Source organism: Chionomys nivalis, chromosome 9 (assembly GCF_950005125.1).
Source record: "Chionomys nivalis chromosome 9, mChiNiv1.1, whole genome shotgun sequence".
NCBI classification, from domain to species: domain Eukaryota; kingdom Metazoa; phylum Chordata; class Mammalia; order Rodentia; family Cricetidae; genus Chionomys; species Chionomys nivalis.
In genome coordinates, this window is record NC_080094.1 from 68,542,652 (window position 1) to 68,564,028 (window position 21,377).

At 34.8% G+C, this 21,377-nt stretch overlaps 1 protein-coding gene across 1 annotated transcript in view; it reads left to right on the forward strand.

Moving 5' to 3' along the window:
• Elp4 (elongator acetyltransferase complex subunit 4) overlaps window positions 1-21,377 on the forward strand; it is a 214,517-nt gene that overhangs the window by 85,559 nt on the left and 107,581 nt on the right. The window contains exons 7-9 of the mRNA XM_057780320.1: window positions 544-732; window positions 15,123-15,231; window positions 18,273-18,379. Of these exons, the coding sequence (XP_057636303.1) occupies window positions 544-732; window positions 15,123-15,231; window positions 18,273-18,379 (405 nt within the window). The remainder of the gene's footprint in view (window positions 1-543; window positions 733-15,122; window positions 15,232-18,272; window positions 18,380-21,377) is intronic.

Sequence of the window (21,377 nt, forward strand, 5' to 3'; positions counted from 1 at the left end):
GTTTGGTTTTTGGAGATAGTCTCACTTTTCACACCTGACTGCACTGGCACTTGTTCTACAGACAGCTCTGGCCTTGAGCTTGTGTTGATTCTGTGCCTCTACCTCCCAAATGCTAGGAATGCAGGCTAGCACTACAGCACATGGTATTTATCTGTCATTTTAACTGTCTCAAACATAATTCTTAGCATAATCACCTCAACTTTAAACAAAATTCAAATTTGATTATTATCATGACCTTCAAATTTTCATGAAAATTATTCTCCATTTGTTGATAGACAGTGATTTGCTGTGTTGCTGAGCTGGCCTTGAACACCCACACTCAGTCAATTGGCCTGCACCAACATCCTGAGTAGCTGGAACTGTTGGTGTAACACGCTGGCTTTGTCCGACTTTCTGATCTAAAGTATGTTCTTTATACTCTTCCTGCTGAGATTGCATCAGTTTTTACCGCGTCTATTGTCTTCCTGATGCTGTGAGTTCTGATAAGAACTAGTAGATATTGATAAACTACTTATGTATTTATTTCTTCTCACTGTCTTTTAGAAAAAACAGAAAAACATTTTAAGAATAGGAATTCAGAACCTTGGCTCACCATTATGGGGAGATGACATTTGTGATACAGAAAACTGTGACAACAGTCACAGTCTTACCAAGTTCCTCTATGTTCTCCGTGGCCTTCTAAGAGCCTCACTGTCAGTCTGTATCATCACAATGCCAACACATCTGATCCAGGTAAGACCCTGTCTTCCTTATCCAGTGGAGACAGGAAGGATAATTGGCTTTATTTTCCTTTTCCTTTGTCACTAAGGATGCTGGCCATTGTTTTATGTGCTCATTGGTGTTCATCCTCTGGTTATTTTTCCATTTTGTTGGTTAATCTTATTATCAGTTTTTAAAGTTCTTTGTATATATTTAGCAATGTGCTTTTGCAATAGTTTTCTTATAGTTTGTAACATCACTTTTCTTAATAGTCTTTTGAAATACAAGGTTTAAATCTTGATAAGTTTCATTGATTTTAATTGGTCATTTCCATTAGCCTTCAGTCTTTTTGATCTTGGCCTCTCTTAAGAACTTTTCCTATTTTCTCCTAATTATTTTGTACATTTCTTGATTCTTGAGTTAATATATTCCTCTTGAATTTTTTGCACAATTTTAATTTGTGTTTTTAAACAGCTTCTGGTTTCTACCATTCTAATTATTCACTAAGGAAATGTGTGATGAAACATTACTGGTCTTTTCTTTACTCTGTCATCCCAAGCAGCTGGACCTTGAGGAGTGCTCTAGTGTTACAGATGTGAGCTGTCATGAGCAGCAGGGTTTTGTTTTGTTTTGTTTTTTTGGCCAAAGGACTTTATTATTTCAAACATGTGATTTCATGTGATCTTAAATATCTTATACATTGTTGTCTTGTATGAAGGCAAAGCCAGACTTCATGTGGCTTTATAATAATATTTTATTAGTATGAGCAAAACCTTCTTTGCACAACACCTGGATTTTCCTAGATAGATGGTCAGTAAATGTGCGTTGAATGAATATTGATTCTCACTTGGAAAATGATTTCTAATACCTAATTATTGAAACTGCATATATATCTTTGTTCTAACATACCTAGGCCGTTCCAGCAAATGATAAATGCACTAAAATATCAATGAGTTACACTAATTATATGTTAATTATATACAGTAATGCAACATATCTCAAAGTTATGGCTGAAAATTGAGGCATAAATACCAAGAGATTTCTACTCACTGGCCAGTAGAATTTATTTTTAATAAACATAATAGGTTAACTCATGTTTCCTTTGCAGGGTTTTAACAGATAATTAATTCTTAAACATAAATTATGTTTTTATTATGTTAATAACAAAATATTATGTATTTTTATGTTATTAATATGATGATCTTGAATCTTTATAAATATTGTAGGGAAATCCTTTCTCTAATAATGTTAGTCATGCTGTGTATGTTTGTAATATTTTCATTGTGCATCAATGTTATTGTAAAATAAATACTTCATTAGTAGCCTGGTTACACATGGTGAGCTTGTTGGTTTTGATGATAGATGTGAAGCTACAGGTGAAAGCTCAGCTCTTCATACTTGCCCTGCAGCTGCGTTGTGGCTGCAACTACTTACGAGGCCCTGGCATCTCACTGTCTTTTTGTTTGTAGGTTTTACCACAACCCTGTGAGATGCTTAGTTCTAAACTCTGCTTTCCAAGGTGGTCCAGTTGATAAATTGCAAGGCCCATTTTTCCCCCTCGTATTCTAGCCACTTCCATCTTTAGAGTTAATCACATAGCTTCTCAACAGTCACAAAACTCTACAACTTAGCTCTTGACTAACACTGCTACGATTTAGTATTTTTAAATACAAAATTATCATTGCAAAGTCGTCAATAATTAGAGTATGTGAAAGATAAGGCAAAAAGTCCCATTACTGACAAAGGACAAATATATAGATGGATAGATGTTTCCTTTTTACAAAATTGCAAGTAAAGAAAATAGTTGTGAAATAGCAATTTTATATTTAATTTTAAAAGACTATGAAAATTTTTAAGGAAAAGCAAAAGGCTATATTACAAATGATTATTACTTTAAAAGGTCACATCCACTGTGACATCTCTGACAGATCCCTTTACCTTGTGTTTCAAAGAAGAACAGTAATGCTCTAGGTGTTTTCATGTCAGCCCGTCTACACCACAAGTCAGGTGGTTGAATGACAAGGACATATAGCCAATGTTTAGAGACTTTTAAACCTTTGTACAACAGTATTGTTTAAACTTACATTTTTAACATATTGAAATAGAAATAACAAGATTTAAGGTCAGACAGGTGGTGTGTTTAAAATTAAGCAGCATGACCATGCTCCTCAGAATGGCCAGTGCTCTTAGTAAGACCACCCACCATCTTGTAACAGTTCTCATTTCCCACACAGTTCTACAAAGCTATCACACACGGCAGCTTTCTAAACTCGCTTTATAATCAAGTGAATTATAAAAAAAAAAAAAAAAAAAAACTGCTTTTAAACCTTTTGCTTATGTATCAATACATTTATCAAATGTAGCTTACCAATTTGTTCAAGTCAAGTGTAAGTAAGGAATAAAACTCTTGAGAACTTGCAAGACTGGAAGGGAAAGCATAGAGAATAAGAGCTGGTAGCAGTTTGTTTAGAAGCTTAATCAGAAGCACTAGAGAGGTAGCTTAGTCAGTAAGCATGAAGATCTGAGTTTGGTCCTTAGGACCTATGTTAATAGCCAGGTAAAGTGATGCCCACTTGGAATTCTGGCACCGGAGAAGAGGATGCAAGTGGATCCTCCAGACTTGCATCAAGCTCCAGGTCTCAGTGAAAGACCCTGTCCCAAAAAATAAGGTGGAAGATGGTTGGTGCTCAAAGAATTATACCCAAAGTTGATTTCTCCCTTTACACACACATACATGCACACACACGCACGCACACACACACACACACACTAGAAGCATATGAATATACAAAAATGAAAGATTAAGTTTGTTTCACAAGAACTTGTATAGTAATTACTGTAGGCCAATATTGGTCCTCCCTCCCTCATTTATTCATTCAAATACAGCAGACATGCATAGGTATCTATGGAGATAGCGTATTGAATATGACAAAGTCAGTGTCCTCAGGGATGCAAAAGATGGGATAAAACAAAAAATAATTTGAGCGTTTTTGGTTTGGGTTTGGGTTTTGTTTTTTTTTTCCCTTGTTTTTCTGGGTGTCTTTAAGGTTTTTTTTTTGGCCTGTATGGTATGTGTGTGTGTATTAGATATTTGAGCTTTGATGCTGATAATTTGTTTCTGTCAGGAAAAAGAAATGTCGTTTGATATCCTTGGAAATTTTGTCATGTAATTAAGCATCTTTAAATTAGCACTAGACTAAGAGTATATAAAATATTTTCATCTCTTAGAATGGTAAAACAGCCAATCAGTGTTCTTATCTCAGTTATTAGCATTCTGTCAGACGTGTACAGTAATGATTAGTTACCCTTTATTGTACTTTTGGCATGCTTCCCATGTTTAATTTCATTGTAGGGAAGGAACACATAGTTAAGGAAATTGCAAAAGAGGGGGAGAAGTTAAAATAGAGAAAATAATAGATTCAAAACTGATTTTAACTTATTGTTGTAATGATACTTCTAAGCAGAAGGAACAAGGGTGATTTTAAAGTTCTAATTTGAAGTATTTTATGTTCAGTCTCACAACTTTAAACTTGAAATTTTTATTTCATTTGATTTAAAGGTTAATTCTATAACAGCACAGTAGAAGCTGATGAACGTACTTTGAAGTAAATGTGTAAAAATAAGTTCTAAGTATCTTTTTAAAGGACCAAAAATATTTAGCAAGTGATTCTGAATGTCTTCAGACATACATGTAGTTTTACATAGTTTTCCTTATGAAGTATTATTACTCATAACACTCTTGCTAGAATATAGTTTAGTGTCTACCCAAGACAGTATCCCGAAATGTATGTGAGGTGGCTCCGTTGACTATGATTCTTGTTTCATCCTGAACTGTGGGGTGCAGTGTGACTGGGGCAGAGCCCTAGCAGTGCCCTATATTGCAGCCTTACCCCGTTCCCACAGCCCTGCTGAGTAGTTGTTCCGCTCGCCAAGAGCCTGTTAAAGAGCCCCTGAGAGCATGTGTACAGCCCTCCATGTTAGTAGTTAATTGGTGAGGATGGCGAGATGAGAGGACAGCCGAGCATGTGGTCTCCAGACTCGGGCCGTGGACAGCCTTAGTGACAGTAACAGCAGATGCTCACGTTCTCACAGCGTAGCTGCTCCGCTCCTGTTGAGGAAAGTTATCGCAGACTGAAAAAAAGGCTCTAGCTAAGAAAAGTAGCTATCTCTTTAAACTCTTCTACATGTTAAATTATAAGAATATTTTGACTTTCAAAATTAACGTAGAAATTTGTATATGAATGGTTATTATCCGCCAAGTATATTAAGCACTCTACTCCTGCCCACCCCACCCCCAGCACACACACACTTACTATTGAGAACAAATGATTTTCCCCTTTGATGCCTTTTAGCAAGATTTATTTGTGGCAAAATAACTAAAGTACTTTAAAATGGCAATTTTTAATTTCTGTATCTAGTCAGATATGATACCTTTGTTTCTTTCTGACTTATACATGGGAATTGTCTTAACTGTTGGTGAAATTTATTATCCATCTCAAAATTATGTGAACATTTTATGCCTTTTATTTTCAATTCCAGTGACAGCTGTGTGCTTGTGAAAAATGAGAACCAATAATATTTCTTTTAGGAAATAAACAGTTTTGTGCCTAAATACAGTTTTGTTAGCAAAATAAAAAGAAAATAGATTTCCGATAGCTTGTTTACTTCTCACAGAGCCCATGACAGGTTATCTTTGATCAGTATTTTTTATATATTAAAAACACTTTAACCTAAAACTGTCAGAAAATAAACACTGGCACACTTGTATTAAAATGGAAGGTTATTTTCTTGTTCCTTTCCCATAGCTTTCCTTTCAAAGAATATTTACTTTTCACTGCTGCCAGCTTTATCAGTGTTGTCAAATCTGCACTCGTTAAGGAACTTTTCAGCCTAAACAGCCTAAAATGCTCCTCCAGCTGTGACAGTGCGGGGACGAAAATCTCTTGCGTCTGCTTAGAAAACCTCAGTGCCTGAACTGATTAAAATTCCTTTTTTTTTTTTCAGAACAGATTGCAAATTTGAAACTAGATTGCAGCATGTTTTTATTTATTGTCATTGGAACTTAGGTACTTGATATGTGTATCCAGTATTTTCCTCACATAGTTACTGTCTTCCAATGATATGATTCTTGCAGTTTACCCCAGCTTCTCATTGAACAAAACTTAGCCACTGCTAATGGGCTCATACTAAAGAGAATGCATTTCTTGGTTTAAAAAAAAAAGGAAGAAAGAGCCCTATCTTTTAAAAACTGAATGAGTTTTTAAGATAAATGAATATTATCTTAACAGCTTTTCAGATTAGTCAATAATATTAATATACTAGAGCTTTAAAGCCACTGAAGTGAATAATGCAGAGCATTTGTCTGTAGAGAAACTTTCCCATCTGGGTTCAGTGCCAGAATTTCACCAGCTAAGTCAAGTCAAGCCGTGGCTGTCCTTACAAATCACTCATATGAATTTTGCAAGTGAATCCCAATAGTCTTCTAAATTTATCTTTTATTCTCAAATAAGTAAGAAATCATTATTCTTCTTAAATGATAAATAAGATGATAAAGGTGTCGGCCATTGACCCTGACAATTTGAGTTTGGTTGCCAGAATCTACCTATTGGAAATTGAGAACCAACTCTGACCTCCACGTGAATGGCATGCCAGTTATGTGTGCCCATAGACATATAAATAAATAGATAGGTGATAGGTAAGTAGGTAGGTAGATAGATAGATAGATAGATAGATAGATAGATAGATAGATAGATAGATACATACATACATACATACATACATACATACATACATACATAGGCAGATATATGGATGTGAGTGTCCATATATGAACACACACGTATGCCCATATACATATAACTAAAGTAAATTTGCATGCCCATTAAATAAATATATAAATAAATGTGAGTGCCCATATACAAATAAATAAACACACATGCCCAAATACATATAAACAAATAAATGAGTGAATGATGCCTAATTGAAAGAATTGATTGAAACTGCTTGGTAAATTATCAAAGTTTTGTTTGTAACTACAAATTTTTGAAAAATATTTTTTTACCTGTAATTGCTGTGATACTCATTATTATAGAACAGATTGGTATGTTGTAAACTATTTTATCTTATATCTTAAACTATTTATGTGGCTTTTTAAAGGGACATGGTGAGTATTGGAGGAATGGGTAACTAATTAAGAGCACACTGCTCTTAGAGCCTAAGCTTTGTTCCCACCACCATGTCAGGCAGTCATAACTGCATATAACTTCAGCTTCATGGGGATCTGATACCTCTGGTGTTCACAGACACCTGCACACATGTACATATACCCACACAGAAAGATACGCAGTTTTAAATAATTTTTAAAACTCTACTTTAATAAGGAGAACATTTAAGGATAAAAATTACAGATATAACCACTTGACCATAGTAGCTACTCATTACTAATAGATAAATAAGCTAGATGTTCAGGTGTCATTTTCTTCATGATTCCTCTCTCAATCAAGATATTATCATCTAATAATCAACTATAATTGTTTCAGATCTTAATAGGCCCAAAAGTGGTTGTAGAAAAATGACACATTTACAAGATTTAAAAGATTTTTTTCAAGTGAACTGAACAATATTCAACTCATTTAAGTTTTATACTGTACATGTCAAATACTAGTAACTTTATATATGTCTAGTACTGTAAATGTAGTTTATTTTTCCTTAAAGTAGCAAATAATAGAACTGTTTCAACCCTCTTAGTATAAATTGGGATTCTTTAAGTGCCCAGTTGTGTTCTGTGCTAGGTGCATATTAGCAGCACTTGTTATATTTAAAAACTGCCGCAGCTCTGTGCATCGTACACACACTACCCTTTGAACTGCTTTCCTTGCTCAAAAATGGCTGAAATTTTTACACTTTGTGTTGTCTGTAAGTTTTTGTCTCTACAGAGCATCTACGGCAGTACATGGAGCATTTTATCTTAATGTAGATATACACATTAATAAGAGCAGGATGTAATAACTGCCAGTCAGATTTGTGTTCATTTTAAAAAGGAAAAAATATCATTTAGAACCCTTTTATTGTGTTTCTTCTGACCAAAGTGCAAAGTGTATTCGGTACAGTTTAAAGAAAATAATCAGTGTGTGTGTGTGTGTGTGTGTGTGTGTGTGTGTGTGTGTGTGTAGTTCTGTAATGTTAGCGGTTATTAGCTAAAGGGCTGTTTAAGGCCAAGTTCAAATTTATCAATGGTCTAGAGAGTAGAGTGTCTCATGGTTTAGAGAGTGTGTCATTGTTGAGGCATATGGGATCTTTGGCTGCTGGACCACATCTTTCTGATGACCAGTGTCTGGGTACAGACACAGCTGTTCTGGGAACAGAAGCAGGGAAGGACCTGTGTTTTCAATATATGTGAACTGGATACAAGAAACATGAGGGAAGGTTCTTTTATATTATTTTTTACATTGTTCTTTGTATTTAAAAAATAGAAGTTTAATTGTGCATTTATTTTGTAAATAAAATTATTAAATATTTTATCCTTTGTGTTCCAAGCTATCTGAAGAATTCCTGTGAGAGAATTAGGACTTTTGAATTATTTCTGTTTTCTTACTCAGATGCTTATCTTCTTTAAAGCATGCTTAGTGTCTTTGAAAAAAGATATTTGTTTATTAATGCTAAGACAAATGTGCTTGTTACTAGTTATAGTTTCCAGCTGCTTAAGTACCAGGTCAAATAGTATGCCCTGATGTTATGTTTTAGCCCTTTGCTATTAATTACATTATTATTATATAAGGAGTTGTAGCTTTGTTAATAATGTTTTCATACCCTATGTAGTTAATCTTTAATGTTGGGGAGTACAAAGGGAGAGGTTAAATTAGCCTTGTAACCTCGTTCTCTTCCAGGCTGACGATGGAAAATAAAAGCTCTTAGCCACAAAATGTCACACTTAGAATTAATATTTAATTAGACTAGCAAATTGTACACTGTGGCTGAAAGCTTCCAAAGAGTTGTTAGTGCCACAATTGACCTACAGGTTTAATAATAACTCACTTCTAGAAGCAAGTGCCAGTTCAGCAGAGTAGAGCCACTAAGAAAAGTCCTGAGAGATTAAAATCAGCAAACCAAATGGCAGGCAAGGATTCCTGGGATGGAGCCTTCTGGAAAGCTGGGAGCTGGAATAGCTTTTAAGCCAGGATTCAGATGAGAACAGTGGGTGAAAAAGCTGATCCCTCCTGTTCTGGGAGCTTCTGGTTGTAGGCCAAAATCTTAGAACAGATTTTTACTAAATGTTTTTGCTGCAGCTATTAACTTACATTGAAAACCAAATATTGAATAATTTTTCTGTAAAATTTAACTACTTTTTGTGTAATCATTAGTTCTTAATATTAGTACATAATATTTGGAAGTTCAGATCATTAGATTGTCAGATAGCTTTGGCGCTGTACATCTATGCTGTTTTGCTGTGACATGCTGTTTCCTTGTTCCCTGTATAGTTGATTTATATGGTTCATTTCTATATTATTTCATTACAGAGCATTACACAGAGCCAGAGAAAGAGATTGGGAAATCTATAGCCCAAGTCTTTTTCTTTAAATCATGGGTTGGTATATATAGATATATCTATATCAGGAATTGTAATTTAAAGACATCTTTCATTTTAGAAAGCTTCTATTATAAAGCAGTTCTATATTTGATTATGCTTATGATGCAATTAAATTACGACATAAATAATTAGACCTCCTGGTGAAACATTGGATCCCTATATATTGGAAAAATTCATATGTTAAAAGTATGGTATTTGAAAATGTGTAGCTATAGAATGGAGACTGAAGGGGACGCCTTAAATAATTTATTGGTTATATCTTAAATAATGAAAGAAAACTAGTCATTAGTTAAAAATCCGAGCAGGTGAGGACCTTGCCAGCAGAGGGAGTAGTCCTGTCTTGTGTCAGGTTCCCATCACTTTCCCACCTGCCTCAGCCTTTTTCCCAGCCAGTCTCCCATCTGGACCTGGCTCTGGCTGCCTGTTCCTGATGACAGGCTATCATTTTATGCTCAATGTGGTATGATTCTAAGCTGATTTTAAACTTTAGTGTCTTTAACCTGCCACAGCATCACAGACATTAACTGGATACTCTGCTTTGGGGACATCTGTGCTTTCTTTCTAAGGGATTTAAGTATAAAAGAAGTAAAGTAGAATTTATCACTTAAAACATTTTTTACATAAAGAGCCAAGGTATCCCATTAATTTCCAGATTGTGAAAATAGATGGTTAAAAGTCTTGGGGAGAGCTTGGAATTGATTTTGAATACTATATACCATTATTTATTCTAGCCTACCTTTTATCATATTTTCTGCATCCCATTTCTAAGAGGATTCAGGACATGTTCTACTCATGTTTTATATTAATGTTGAATGTTGACTGAAAAACAAGCAAAACTCATATAAACATCTCTTCTGTCAGTCTAAAACCAGGAACCAGCCTTTCAAAATAGAGTTAGAACCCCAAGTGCGTGATGAGATAGAGCGCACAAAATTTAAATAATTTAAATAAATAATGTGGTTTTACTGCCTTTTCCTAGTAAGATGGTAAAAATTCAGCAATTTCTTTGTCCTTTAAACTTAAATATGTTTGCCTGCAGCTCTTTGTGCAATGTTTTAAGTTTTGGGGGAAATGTTTGTTTTATTACTTCCTTGTGTGAATATTATTGTGTGATGATACCAAGAGATAGGTTCTATCTATATTACCCTTATTTGCAAGAAGTTTTCTCTGTATTCTAAAATAAACTGTGAGCTTCAATAAAAGCATTAAATCTGCAACAATTTTATTTAAAAGGCATTGTACGTTTGTTAGTATAATTTTGTCAGATAAAATTACAAATTTTTATTAAATTACAAAGTTTTATTAAACTCAAAAAATGAACAGAATTATCAAAATCTTGTTATTGTTTCATAGTTTACGTTTCAATAGAATTGAGCATGTAAGAAATATGAAAAATATTTTTCCACAAATATCCCTAGATTTGTCCCTGATTTAACTTTAGTGTTGGATTTCACAACAAAGAAATGTGTGTATATTTCAAAACAGCTTTGGAATTCTAAGCTCGATTGTGGGAGTTCTAAAGGCACATACACACCTCCTGTCATGCACCAGTTGAGCAGAAAGAAACTAAACATTTCCTTCTCTAACTGGACCCATGCTTTGTCCAGAGCTAACGTTCCTGCCGTTCTCAAATGGAAGCTCTTCTCGCATATTCTTTGCCCTCTTTCTTAGATAGTATAGATGGAACAACCCAAGAGTGTGCTCATGAGACAGTGTATGTATACTTTATTTCATCTGGTTTGTTCCTCCAAGTCTCTTGGAAATTAAAACACTGATTACTTTCTAATCTTCAAGTTAAAATATTTACTAGAAATTTATTCTGAGCTGGCACAAATTGCATCCTTTATATTGTTATGGTAACTAGTGTCATCAAAGTAAAGGAATGTCCAGAGTTTAAAGTGTCCTTATTACTTGTCAGTGCTTCCTGAAAGTTAAGATTTGTGTCAGAACAATTGTGAAAGCTTTAGGTAACAGTAGTGGAATTTCTATCTTAAAATTCCTACTTTAGCTTTATGAGCTTTGAGCTGAAAGAAAGTGTTCTATTAATCTTTGAGAAATTAAAATCCCTTTAATGGATTTGGCATATTCTAAGTAACAACGTACTACCATTCTTTAAAGGCAAACAAGAAACAAGTCTAAGTAAAAACTCACCAGGTTCTTGTGAATCTAAATTACAATAAATCAGTAGGCAACTGGGTAGTCTGGTTTGCCTTACTCATTTGCAAGCAGCATCTGATGTGAGTTGAATTTAAATAATTAAGAAATTACACTGAAACAGAAAATATTAAGGGCCCTTTCCACAACTTCTAACAATGCCTTCTGAGATTGCCAGCAAACTCTTAGAACTCCTAGACCACAGCGCTCTTCTCTCTGGCTTCCCTCCTAGTCATGTCTTGGCTACTATCCAGAGCTGACAACTTTCACCCAGGAGCAAAGGGAGATTTGTCTAGAAGAAGAAGGATTTTTGAGTCATCCTAGATTTTCCTATCCAGATGGGCAAGGAGGAGGGGTGGCAATATCGTTGTACATACTTGCATGATGTCATTATGGCACATGTGCACTCCAACCATTAATTTAGTCCTGATGGCAAAGTTCTGACATTCTTATTCAAATATTCCTCACTTGAAACTTTAATTTAGCAATTACAAAATTAAGATAGAAATGTTGTTGAAATATGTGTTTTAGGTCTTGATGCATAGATTCTGTCACTTCTTCATTTTCAAGAAAAGACCAGGAAATTTCACATCTTTGCTAATAAATAAAAGTGCTTAGATCCAGGAGGATAAGAATATAGAGATTCTATGTCAGAATCCCCACTTCAGTCACTGTGCTAAAGATTTGGAAGCACCACTGGCATATTATGATAATTTTCATGTACAGTGTACTCCTGACTAATTGAATTGTGGTTATTATGCTTTCAGGGGTTTTCTAAATGAGTTAACTTTTGTTCTTTTATGTAAATTCACCTACCTTTACCTAAAAGACCATTTGATATTAATACAGTGACTTGAAGAACCTTTTAATAAGCACAGCTCTAAGGTAATGCCACACTAGTGACCATATTCTAAATGAATTTCAAACATATGCAAGCAATCACATCTTTTGAATCTTTAAAAAAAATGCATTTCCATGCTCAGGTATCTTTTTATATTCCTAAAAATAGCTAGAGACTCATTGTGTTTAATATAAAAACAAAGGTTATGCCTGTTAGAAAACTGTTGTTATTCTTTTATAGTTTTCCATTATTCTTATTCTATACACGATTTCAGATATTTGTAGAATTGTCACATTGTACCAACTTTTGAAAAATAACTGCAAAAAGCAGTAAAATCACTGTTTGGTGTAACTTCTCTTATAGTGACAGTATACTTAAATGTTTATTCTTAGCATAAAGCTTCATGAAAGCTTTTTAGATAGATCTTTGTTCATAATTAATAACTGACACAATTGTAGATCTTAGAAATACAATAAGTAAGCTAAATTGAGTGACTACATTTCTGAGAAATTTTGAAATCAGGCTGCACGTGCTATTTTATATTTAGAATTCATTAATTTTCTTCAGTGAATATAATTAATTTACACATGTCTTATAAACTGTTTTTTAAAAGACCTAAGAGACTGATAAATATTACAGCTTTTAGTGGTTTCTTAGTTAACTATAGGGTTAAATGAATGAAGGAAATAGCAGTGTGCAATTGGTCATTTAAATACACAGCACTTCTCTACTGTTGGACTAGGACTCAGCCTATCTTTATACCTTACAGTTCTACTAATCACATAACTGAGAAGAACCACGTTGGTATATTTGAAATCTTGAGTAGGTGAATGCTAACAAACTCGAATATTTAGATACAGAGTCACTGCCTTTTGTTTATACATAAAAGTAAATCTGACCTTGTTGATTAAAAAATACTGTCAGTTGCCTTGATAAGCTCTTGCTCATCTGAAGGTCCATGATGTAAGTACTCTTCTCAGTAGACTTTATACTAAAACTGAAATGATAGGAGCCTGCTGCTTATTATCCAAGATTCTTCTTGATAAGGAAACCACATGGTTTTTCTTCATCTCCCACTTGTTCTCACCCTTTACTACCAACCCAGCCACACCCCACCCCCATCCCAACATTGTTCAGTACTCAGCACAATGAATCATTTTCAAGTTGACTCATTGTGAACTGTCTCCCAGCTGTTGGAATGTCTGGCAGACATTTTTGTTTGGGTGAAGAATAACTGGCTGAAACCCAACCTGGATGAGTTTGATATAATGGTCTTTGGCTAAGAAAGTATTGAGAGGAGTATGTTTCTAGCCTCTGAAGCCCCTGTTATTCCTGGAGTAGTACCATTCTCTGTGGCACAGCACTGGAAGTAAGGAATCAATCTGGATTATTTTCTCATCATTGAGTGAAGAATAGCCTTAGGAAAATAGCCATTTGCAGATTTTGTATGTATTCTATACTTAGTGTGCCCATATAATTGAAAGTTTTTTAAAGAGAAAGAAAACTTTTTTACACTGTCTTCTTTTAAGACCAAAGACTAGAGGCTGAAATGTTCTCCACACAATTTGCATTAATCCAATAGAAAAGCTTCAAATACTGCCTAAGGTGTAAGCTAACCAACTATTTGAGCAGAATGTTTGGAAACCCAGAGCATTTCCCTTTGAATCATATAGTATCAACATACCCTCTTTTCCTGTTCACTCTCATCAGTCTTTACAAAAACACTGAAGAGACAGAAGAACAACACCAAACCCGGGAGTAGTCATGAAGCTATTGCAAACTGAAAGCCTTCATAGTCTCTCCTGTAACAGAAGACACTGCACCAAACAGGCCAGTTTTCTTGACTACCTTACATCTCCCATCCTTCCTTCTAAAATTAGTTTTTAAACTAATGAATATTGCCAGTATATAAAATGAGGGTTTCAGAATCCCGAAATTGCACAAATAATGATTGATCTCAACAAATCTATATCTGTAGAGCAAAAATGTCCTGATGAATTGTATTACAGAATTACTGAGTTTTGTGGTTTTTTTTTTTTTTTTTTTTTGACTATCACTCTGTCAGAAGCTACCAGAAATACTAAATCTCCTTTAAGTAAAATAATTGCAAAAGCTACTGGCTAGTCAATGATTTTACTTTCCTACCTTAGGACCATGTTAATACATTGTTTTAATCTAGCACCATGACATTTCCTAAGCTGTTCTGTTTAGCACTATTGGATTCATCTCAAGCTGTGTTCAGAAAGAAGATGTTGGCCATTGGTCAGTGCTAGTCACAGGTTCTTGCTCTAGAGCCAATGGCAGCATCTGGAAAGGGACCCAAAAGACTCCAGAACTATCCATTTTGCAACCCCTTAGCCAGACCGCTCCTTGCTTCTAATATGTCAAAGAAGACCTGAGCTGCTACGGGGCTGAAACCTAGTCTCAACTGATATGCAGCAGGGGGACTCTTGCCCTGCTTTGCATGCTGGTGTCTATTCTTCTGAATCCCATTGTCTGCCAAGTTCTCCAGCAGACTGGAGTAAAGTAACATGAAAAACAATAATGTATAAGAATATGTATAGCCTCATTCATTAGGCCACATGAACAGTAGTTAATGTTTGCTAACAAGTTTCACCTTTCCTTTAACTTTTTAAATTAACGAAGGATACCTATATAGATCAGACCGTTCAACTAAGAGACTATTTCATTTGGTTTTCAGACTCTAGTAGCTTTTAATTTTTATTTACTAATATTTCTTATCTCCACTATAATTTGTTTTCAAGATGACATAGTTGTCCTGTATAGATGTTTATTTTATAATTAATTATAACAGGAGTATTCCATTTCTGTGTTTTTCAGAATGAAGCAATTATTACTCGTGTGAGAAATTTGTCAGATACTGCAGTTGGTCTGGAATCTTTTATTGGTTCAGAGAAAGAAACAAACCCATTATATAAGGATTATCATGGTAAGCATCATCTTTATTATGACCAGAACATGTTCTGAGTGCTTCTTGCATACCTGAAAGCATCTTCCTGGTCTAGTCATAATATATGCTCCAGCTTAGTGGACTTTTATTGTACCCCACATCTGTTAACTATTTTCCCTTCCTGGTTAATAATTCTATTTTAGCCATTTGTCAAACCAAGATTGCAGATTAGGATAACTGAAAGTAGTCAAATCCAGAGTCTGAAGTATCGTTGTGCCAATGGCATGGTGTTTCTATGAACTAGCCATATATATCAGCCATATTTGAGATAAATGTATTACAAATATCCCTAATTTTAAAATATAACATAGGAAGTGCTTCTGATGCAGAGCGCATCATATGGGGGAATGCGAGTCAAATAGTCCCAAGATAACTCTAAATAGAGTACACGAAAGATTTCTTTATTAAAAAAGGAAACCCATGGAACAGGAACGGGCATCCAACGTCTACGTGTGGAGTGCAGGAAGAGGGGTGAGCGGGCGGACTGTGAATGTTTGGTACCCCAATCCATACTTCAACCTGGTCCAATCTCTCAAAGGTCATTGACTGAGGAAGGTTCCCCATCACCTCCCCCTTTTGTCTAAATAAGAGAGTTCCAGACCCAATACAAAACTATATACAGTAAGAACAGATATAAGCATTGTGAATAATGAAGAGTCAATCTCTAACAGCTTAGAAGCATTTCTATTATATATTTGTAAAGTTTATACTTAACAAAGCTAACTGCATGGTAAATTACATCCTAGATGAGATTAGCTCAATGGTAGAACATTTGCCTGTTATGCACAAGGCCATGGGTTCAATCCCCAGCACTAACACCTTAAAAGGGGGGTTATATATTACCTTGTCATGCTGACATAAACCCAGTATTGATTGACATTTCACTATATTGCATTTTTGTTTTGGTTTGTTTTCTTTTTGATGCTGGAAATTGAACCTCCAATCTTGTGTATTCTAAGTATAGATTCTACCATTCAAGACTTTTCTCCCTTTTTAAAGCTTTAAAAATGTTTTGGTTATTTGGCTAATTGAAAATTCTTTTAAGAAATATTTTTTCACATAAGGATTTGAATAATAGAAGGTTAGTAGTTATGTGTGTCTTAGGTCTAAACTCAATACAAAGTGTATAAATGACACATTTACCTACTATATATTCTAAATAAACATAATTATTGATATTATTTTGGAATCTGTACTTTGAATTTCTAGACTAAAAATTTACCAACTTGCTTTAAGTTTGCTACCTTTGTGGCAACAAAATAGTTACTTTGCTGACACATAAGATCTATAAAAAGGGCACTGGAGATGATAGGGTACTTTGTTAGTGCTATGAGAAGTCAGCCTTTAGAACAATGATGAAAAGGTGTAAGCTAACAAGTCTTTTTTTTAATACTTAAAAACCCGTAAGTTGTAAACCATAGCTATGGTAAAATAATGTGTCTCCTGATTGCTAACCAACCAAGTGTACATATCATATATGCCCAGGTTAAGCCTACATCAGGTTTATTTAATATGTCATTTTTTACTATGATGAAAAGAGACCTAAGATAATTTGGCTATTTTAAATATATTACTATTTTATTTTCTTTTTTAAAAAATCAATTTAGATATTACCTTAGTAAGTTACATTACATTTTGTAACCATTTCATTAATAAAGTTACTGAAATTATGTTTTATATTCTATGTATATTTTGGTTAAAACATTTCAAAGATTGAACTGTCATTGTTTATGCTAAAAATCTCTGAATCTAAATTATTCTCCATGTGTAAGAGTAATTCTGATTATTTATAAGTTTTCTATTAATAAGAAGGACCTGATAACAAAATAACTAATGAGTTATATAAGGCCTCCTATCTTAATAATTACCTAACAAGAATGTGTACTCTAAGAGTGAAATGAGAAATGTGCTGTCCTTATCTCTGTTAAGTAAATGTAAATATGAAATAAGTATGTATGCGATATTTTAATTAAGAGCTGTTGTCTTAATGAGAAGTAGGAGGTAAATATGATCAAAATATATTCTATGAAATTCTCAAATAATTTTTTGCAATATTATATTTAAAATGTAAGTATTCTTATTTTAGTGAATTATTTTGAAGAAGTTGTTTGTAACAGTGAAGTTACTTGAAAGCTTATACTTTAAACTCAGGCATAACCATAAACAAGCAGTTCTGTAAGTAAGGTTTGTCTACTCCAGTTTGAAGTTTGCTATTTCATATTCCAAGATCAGGGATCCTGATCCCTGAGATGGTATTTTTAAATATGAGCTGAGTCAGACAAAAAGATGTGCTGAAGAGCCTTCCATGTCTTCATCTGTGGGAACTGACCCCTAGTTTAGTCAGGAACTGCACAAAAGCCTTCCAGTGCCTTGTCAGGAAAGATTAGCAAGTGTTTCAGCTGATGAGGCCCGAGCTCATGGTTTACCTTGTGCTGCTGCAGAGCTCCTAATGGCCACATAAGGGCCTAACGTGCCATAAAAATCAGTGTTTCCGGGTGGCATGCAGACTAATGTTTGATCCTAGACTGTACTGAAATGTAGTTTTCTTCAATAGTTTGCTCAGTGTACGAAATAAAATACTTATTATTGGTGTTTTGTGGGTTATCAGTAACCCAAGAACCTTGTTTTACTGGCTGCTTAGTGGTGCATTTAATAAAATAAAGATCACTCAGTGGTGCTGTGGGCAGCATGCAAGGTGATAGCCATATTTGCTTACTGTAAATACGAAAGAAAATCACACACAGACCGGCTGTAGTTTTGACAAGTATTAAGATCCCTCTTTACATCTGTACTCCTGAACCAAAGTGCAATTAGTTTTCCTCGCTCAAGGATTTCTGTTTATCTTATTCTGCTTGATTACTTGAGTATAATCACACCGTTTGCTTCACTGCTCCTGGTAGTCAGCTCCAGTTTTAAAGGGAGGATGCGTGTGTGAATTTACAGATTCTGCTGTAGGACTCTTTAATTTATGCCTCTGATGACAGCACTTAAGGCTTTTTCTTTAATTTCCTTTCTATGAGGTTTGATCTATATACGGAAGATTCCCCGGCTTAATAACTTGACTTGTGATGAATCGGATGTCAAAGACTTAGCTTTTAAGTTAAAAAGGAAGCTGTTCTCCATTGAGGTAAGGGAATTTTTATGTTTTAGTTTACTGTCGTAAGGTAAATAATCCCCCTGACCCCTGCTTTTCACTCTAATAAAACGTCTAAGACCCATTTCAAGGTACAAGTTAAGTATTTTTGTTAATAACAGGCTAATTTTGTTATATTTTCCTTCATTCTAATTGTGTTGTTATTCAAGTATAGCAAAAAATGTTTTAATAGCTGTTAAAAATAAGCTCCAAACTCAAATGATAAATATGACATGTATCTCCAAGGCTTTCGAAAGCGTTTAATTAAATGTTAATGAGCTGTGCTTACAATTTGTGGAATATGAATGCTACCCACAACTGTGTTTGGATGAGAAGTTTCATCCCTACCTCCCAAAGGTTTCTTTGTTTGTTTGTTTGTTTGTTTTGTTTTTAGTATTAGGGAGATTACATTCAATTTTTAAAATGGTGAATCAAAGTGTGAGTTACACTAGTGGCTGTAAGTAAATTTTCTACATGTAGATTTTGTGACCTTTCTGCAAGCAGGATGACAGAAAGCGACACAAAAGAATTATTTCAGCTTAATCTTGCTAAAGAGCAAATGAATGTGAAACTATTAAGCAATTAGGCTTGATATATTTATTAACGAAGTAAATGTTCAGAGAGATGGCATTTGGGTGGTGTGATAGTTATCAGTATAGTTGGTGCAATTTTTTTTAACAAAGACATTAAACAGCCAAACTGCCTTGACAAACCATTTTGTTTAATCTCTTTTCAAATGAAAAGCTCTTAAGCAGGCCACTTGTCTTAACTGTTTGAAACCATAAAAAGAGAGAATTACCACCAATAAATTAGCATATTTTTAACTTCATCACCAAATGATGGTCAATGTGGCTTGGCACTGCTTTGGTGTTTGGGACTTCACCCTTAAAGTGACCACTTTGGCCCTTCTTTGACCCTCTGCCCTCTTTAAGCTGGCCACTTGATAAGGTAACTTAATGGCTCTCTCTCTCTTTCTCTGTCTCTTCACATTTACAAGTAGCACTAACCTATAAATCATCATAAGGGTCCTATCCAGTGACAAATTAATGTGCCCTCCTCCTAATTAATGGTCATCAATGTCCTTAATTATCTAATCCTATTGAGAACGGTTAATAGTTAATCAGGCAGCCAGTTCTTCAGGCAGGTCATCTCTGCAGGAGTGTTAGAAGTTCCTCATCTGGGGAGTACCCTGTTCAAAAGCCACTTAAAGCCCAAAGAGGGTGTGTAGGAATAGTGATTCTTGAGCTAATTTGCTTTTATTTCTCAAAGGAAACCATTGAAATGGAACCCAAGACTGTAACTGTGCTAACATTGTCTCAGCTTTTCTGATGGAATATTGTGACTTACTATCTTAAACATTTAGGAAACTAGGTTATAGCTTATTGTCTGGCAAAAGTATGCTTGCTTGTTAAAGCTGAATTTATGTTTCAAATGAAAGTTATAAAATTTTCCCTCCATGTGATATTCTTCCAAATAATTTTTAAAGCATGTCTAAGGTATCATTTTTATTATGGACAAATTAAGCAAGGAGAATCTCTCCGTGGGAAAGTTACTGTGCCCAAAATAGGAGTTGTGTAAATCCTACTTATGACCTCGCTCACAGTGTCTTGTGAGGAGTAGAGAAAGGGGAAATATAGGGCCTGTGTAATGTTAAGTGAGACATTCTCCCTTGAAGAGCTATAGGTTAGTAGAGAATGTTGATTAGCCATATAGGCTTCTTGCTACTATACAAAACTAAAAGAATCACAATTGTCTCCCTTTGATTTGGAAGCAGTATTTGAAAACAAAACAAACAAAAAAAAAAGTCACCTTTTAAAGAAGTTAATATTCAATACAGTCAATCAAATCCTTGTCACGTTGGTTTGATCTAGTCAGTAAAGATATGATGATTTGTAAAATAAAAATTCAGGTAAAAGCAATTTTAAATGACAAACCTGATAGAAATACAAAAATCTTGGTTTGTTTGTTTTTTGGTTTTGTCTTGGTTTTTTTTGTTTGTTTGTTTGTTTGGTTGGTTAGTTGGGTTTTTTTTTTTTTTTTTTTTTTTTTTGAGACAAGGTTTCTCTATCTACTAGCCTTGGCTGTCATAGAACTTGCTTTGTAGGCCAGGCTGGCCTCAAACTCAAGAGATCTGCCTGCCTCTGCCTCCCATGTGTCGTGATTAAAGGCGTGTGCTACTACACTGGGCCATAAATCTTTTTAATGTTCTGACATTTTTTAAAAATAAAATGCAAGCTATACTTCTTGAAGAGTCTGAGGTGGAAGTGCTCTGGGCATTGAATCTGGGTGTTATTCCCAGAATCAAACACTAGCTTGGTGGGTAAAGCACAAGTAACTTTCTCATCCCATGCAGGCAGACTTACTACAAACTGGGATGTGCCTGAAGTCACATGAGTCACAAATGAGGGGTGGCTGGAGACAAGAAGCAAAGGCACTGTGGGGTGGAGCAGGTGTTATTAAAGCCTCTTTAGCCATTGGTCTTTGCACATGACAGGTGGGGTAATACAGTACTTTCCAACTTTAAGTGACTCAAAGACAGAATGGTATTGTCTCCATCTTGGAGTACGTATTGATTTTGTCAGATTCAGAAGAAAACATTTATCACAATAGATTATTATACTTCTCTGTAACTATAAGGCTGCTTAAGTTAGACCTTATGAAATGCATGGCAGAATCCTGTCTACAGTGCTGACACTGAAGCCCTGAGTGGTGACGCTGCAGCTCAGGTGCTAGCTGTCCTAGCCGCAGTAGATGTGTGTCTGTGCCAGAATGTGTGCTGTGTAAAGGGATGAATAGAATCTGTAGATGGCCTAAATGATACAGCTGTGTGTACACATCTCTGTAGTGGCCTCACCACTGAGCCGAGCTGACTGCTTAAACTTACGATCTTTTAAGTGTGGCAATTTGTTTTCTTTGATAATGTCGGTATTACCATTAATTAACTTTTCTTTATAATTATGATGCGTAGTCAAGAAATATGGTAGGATTTGAA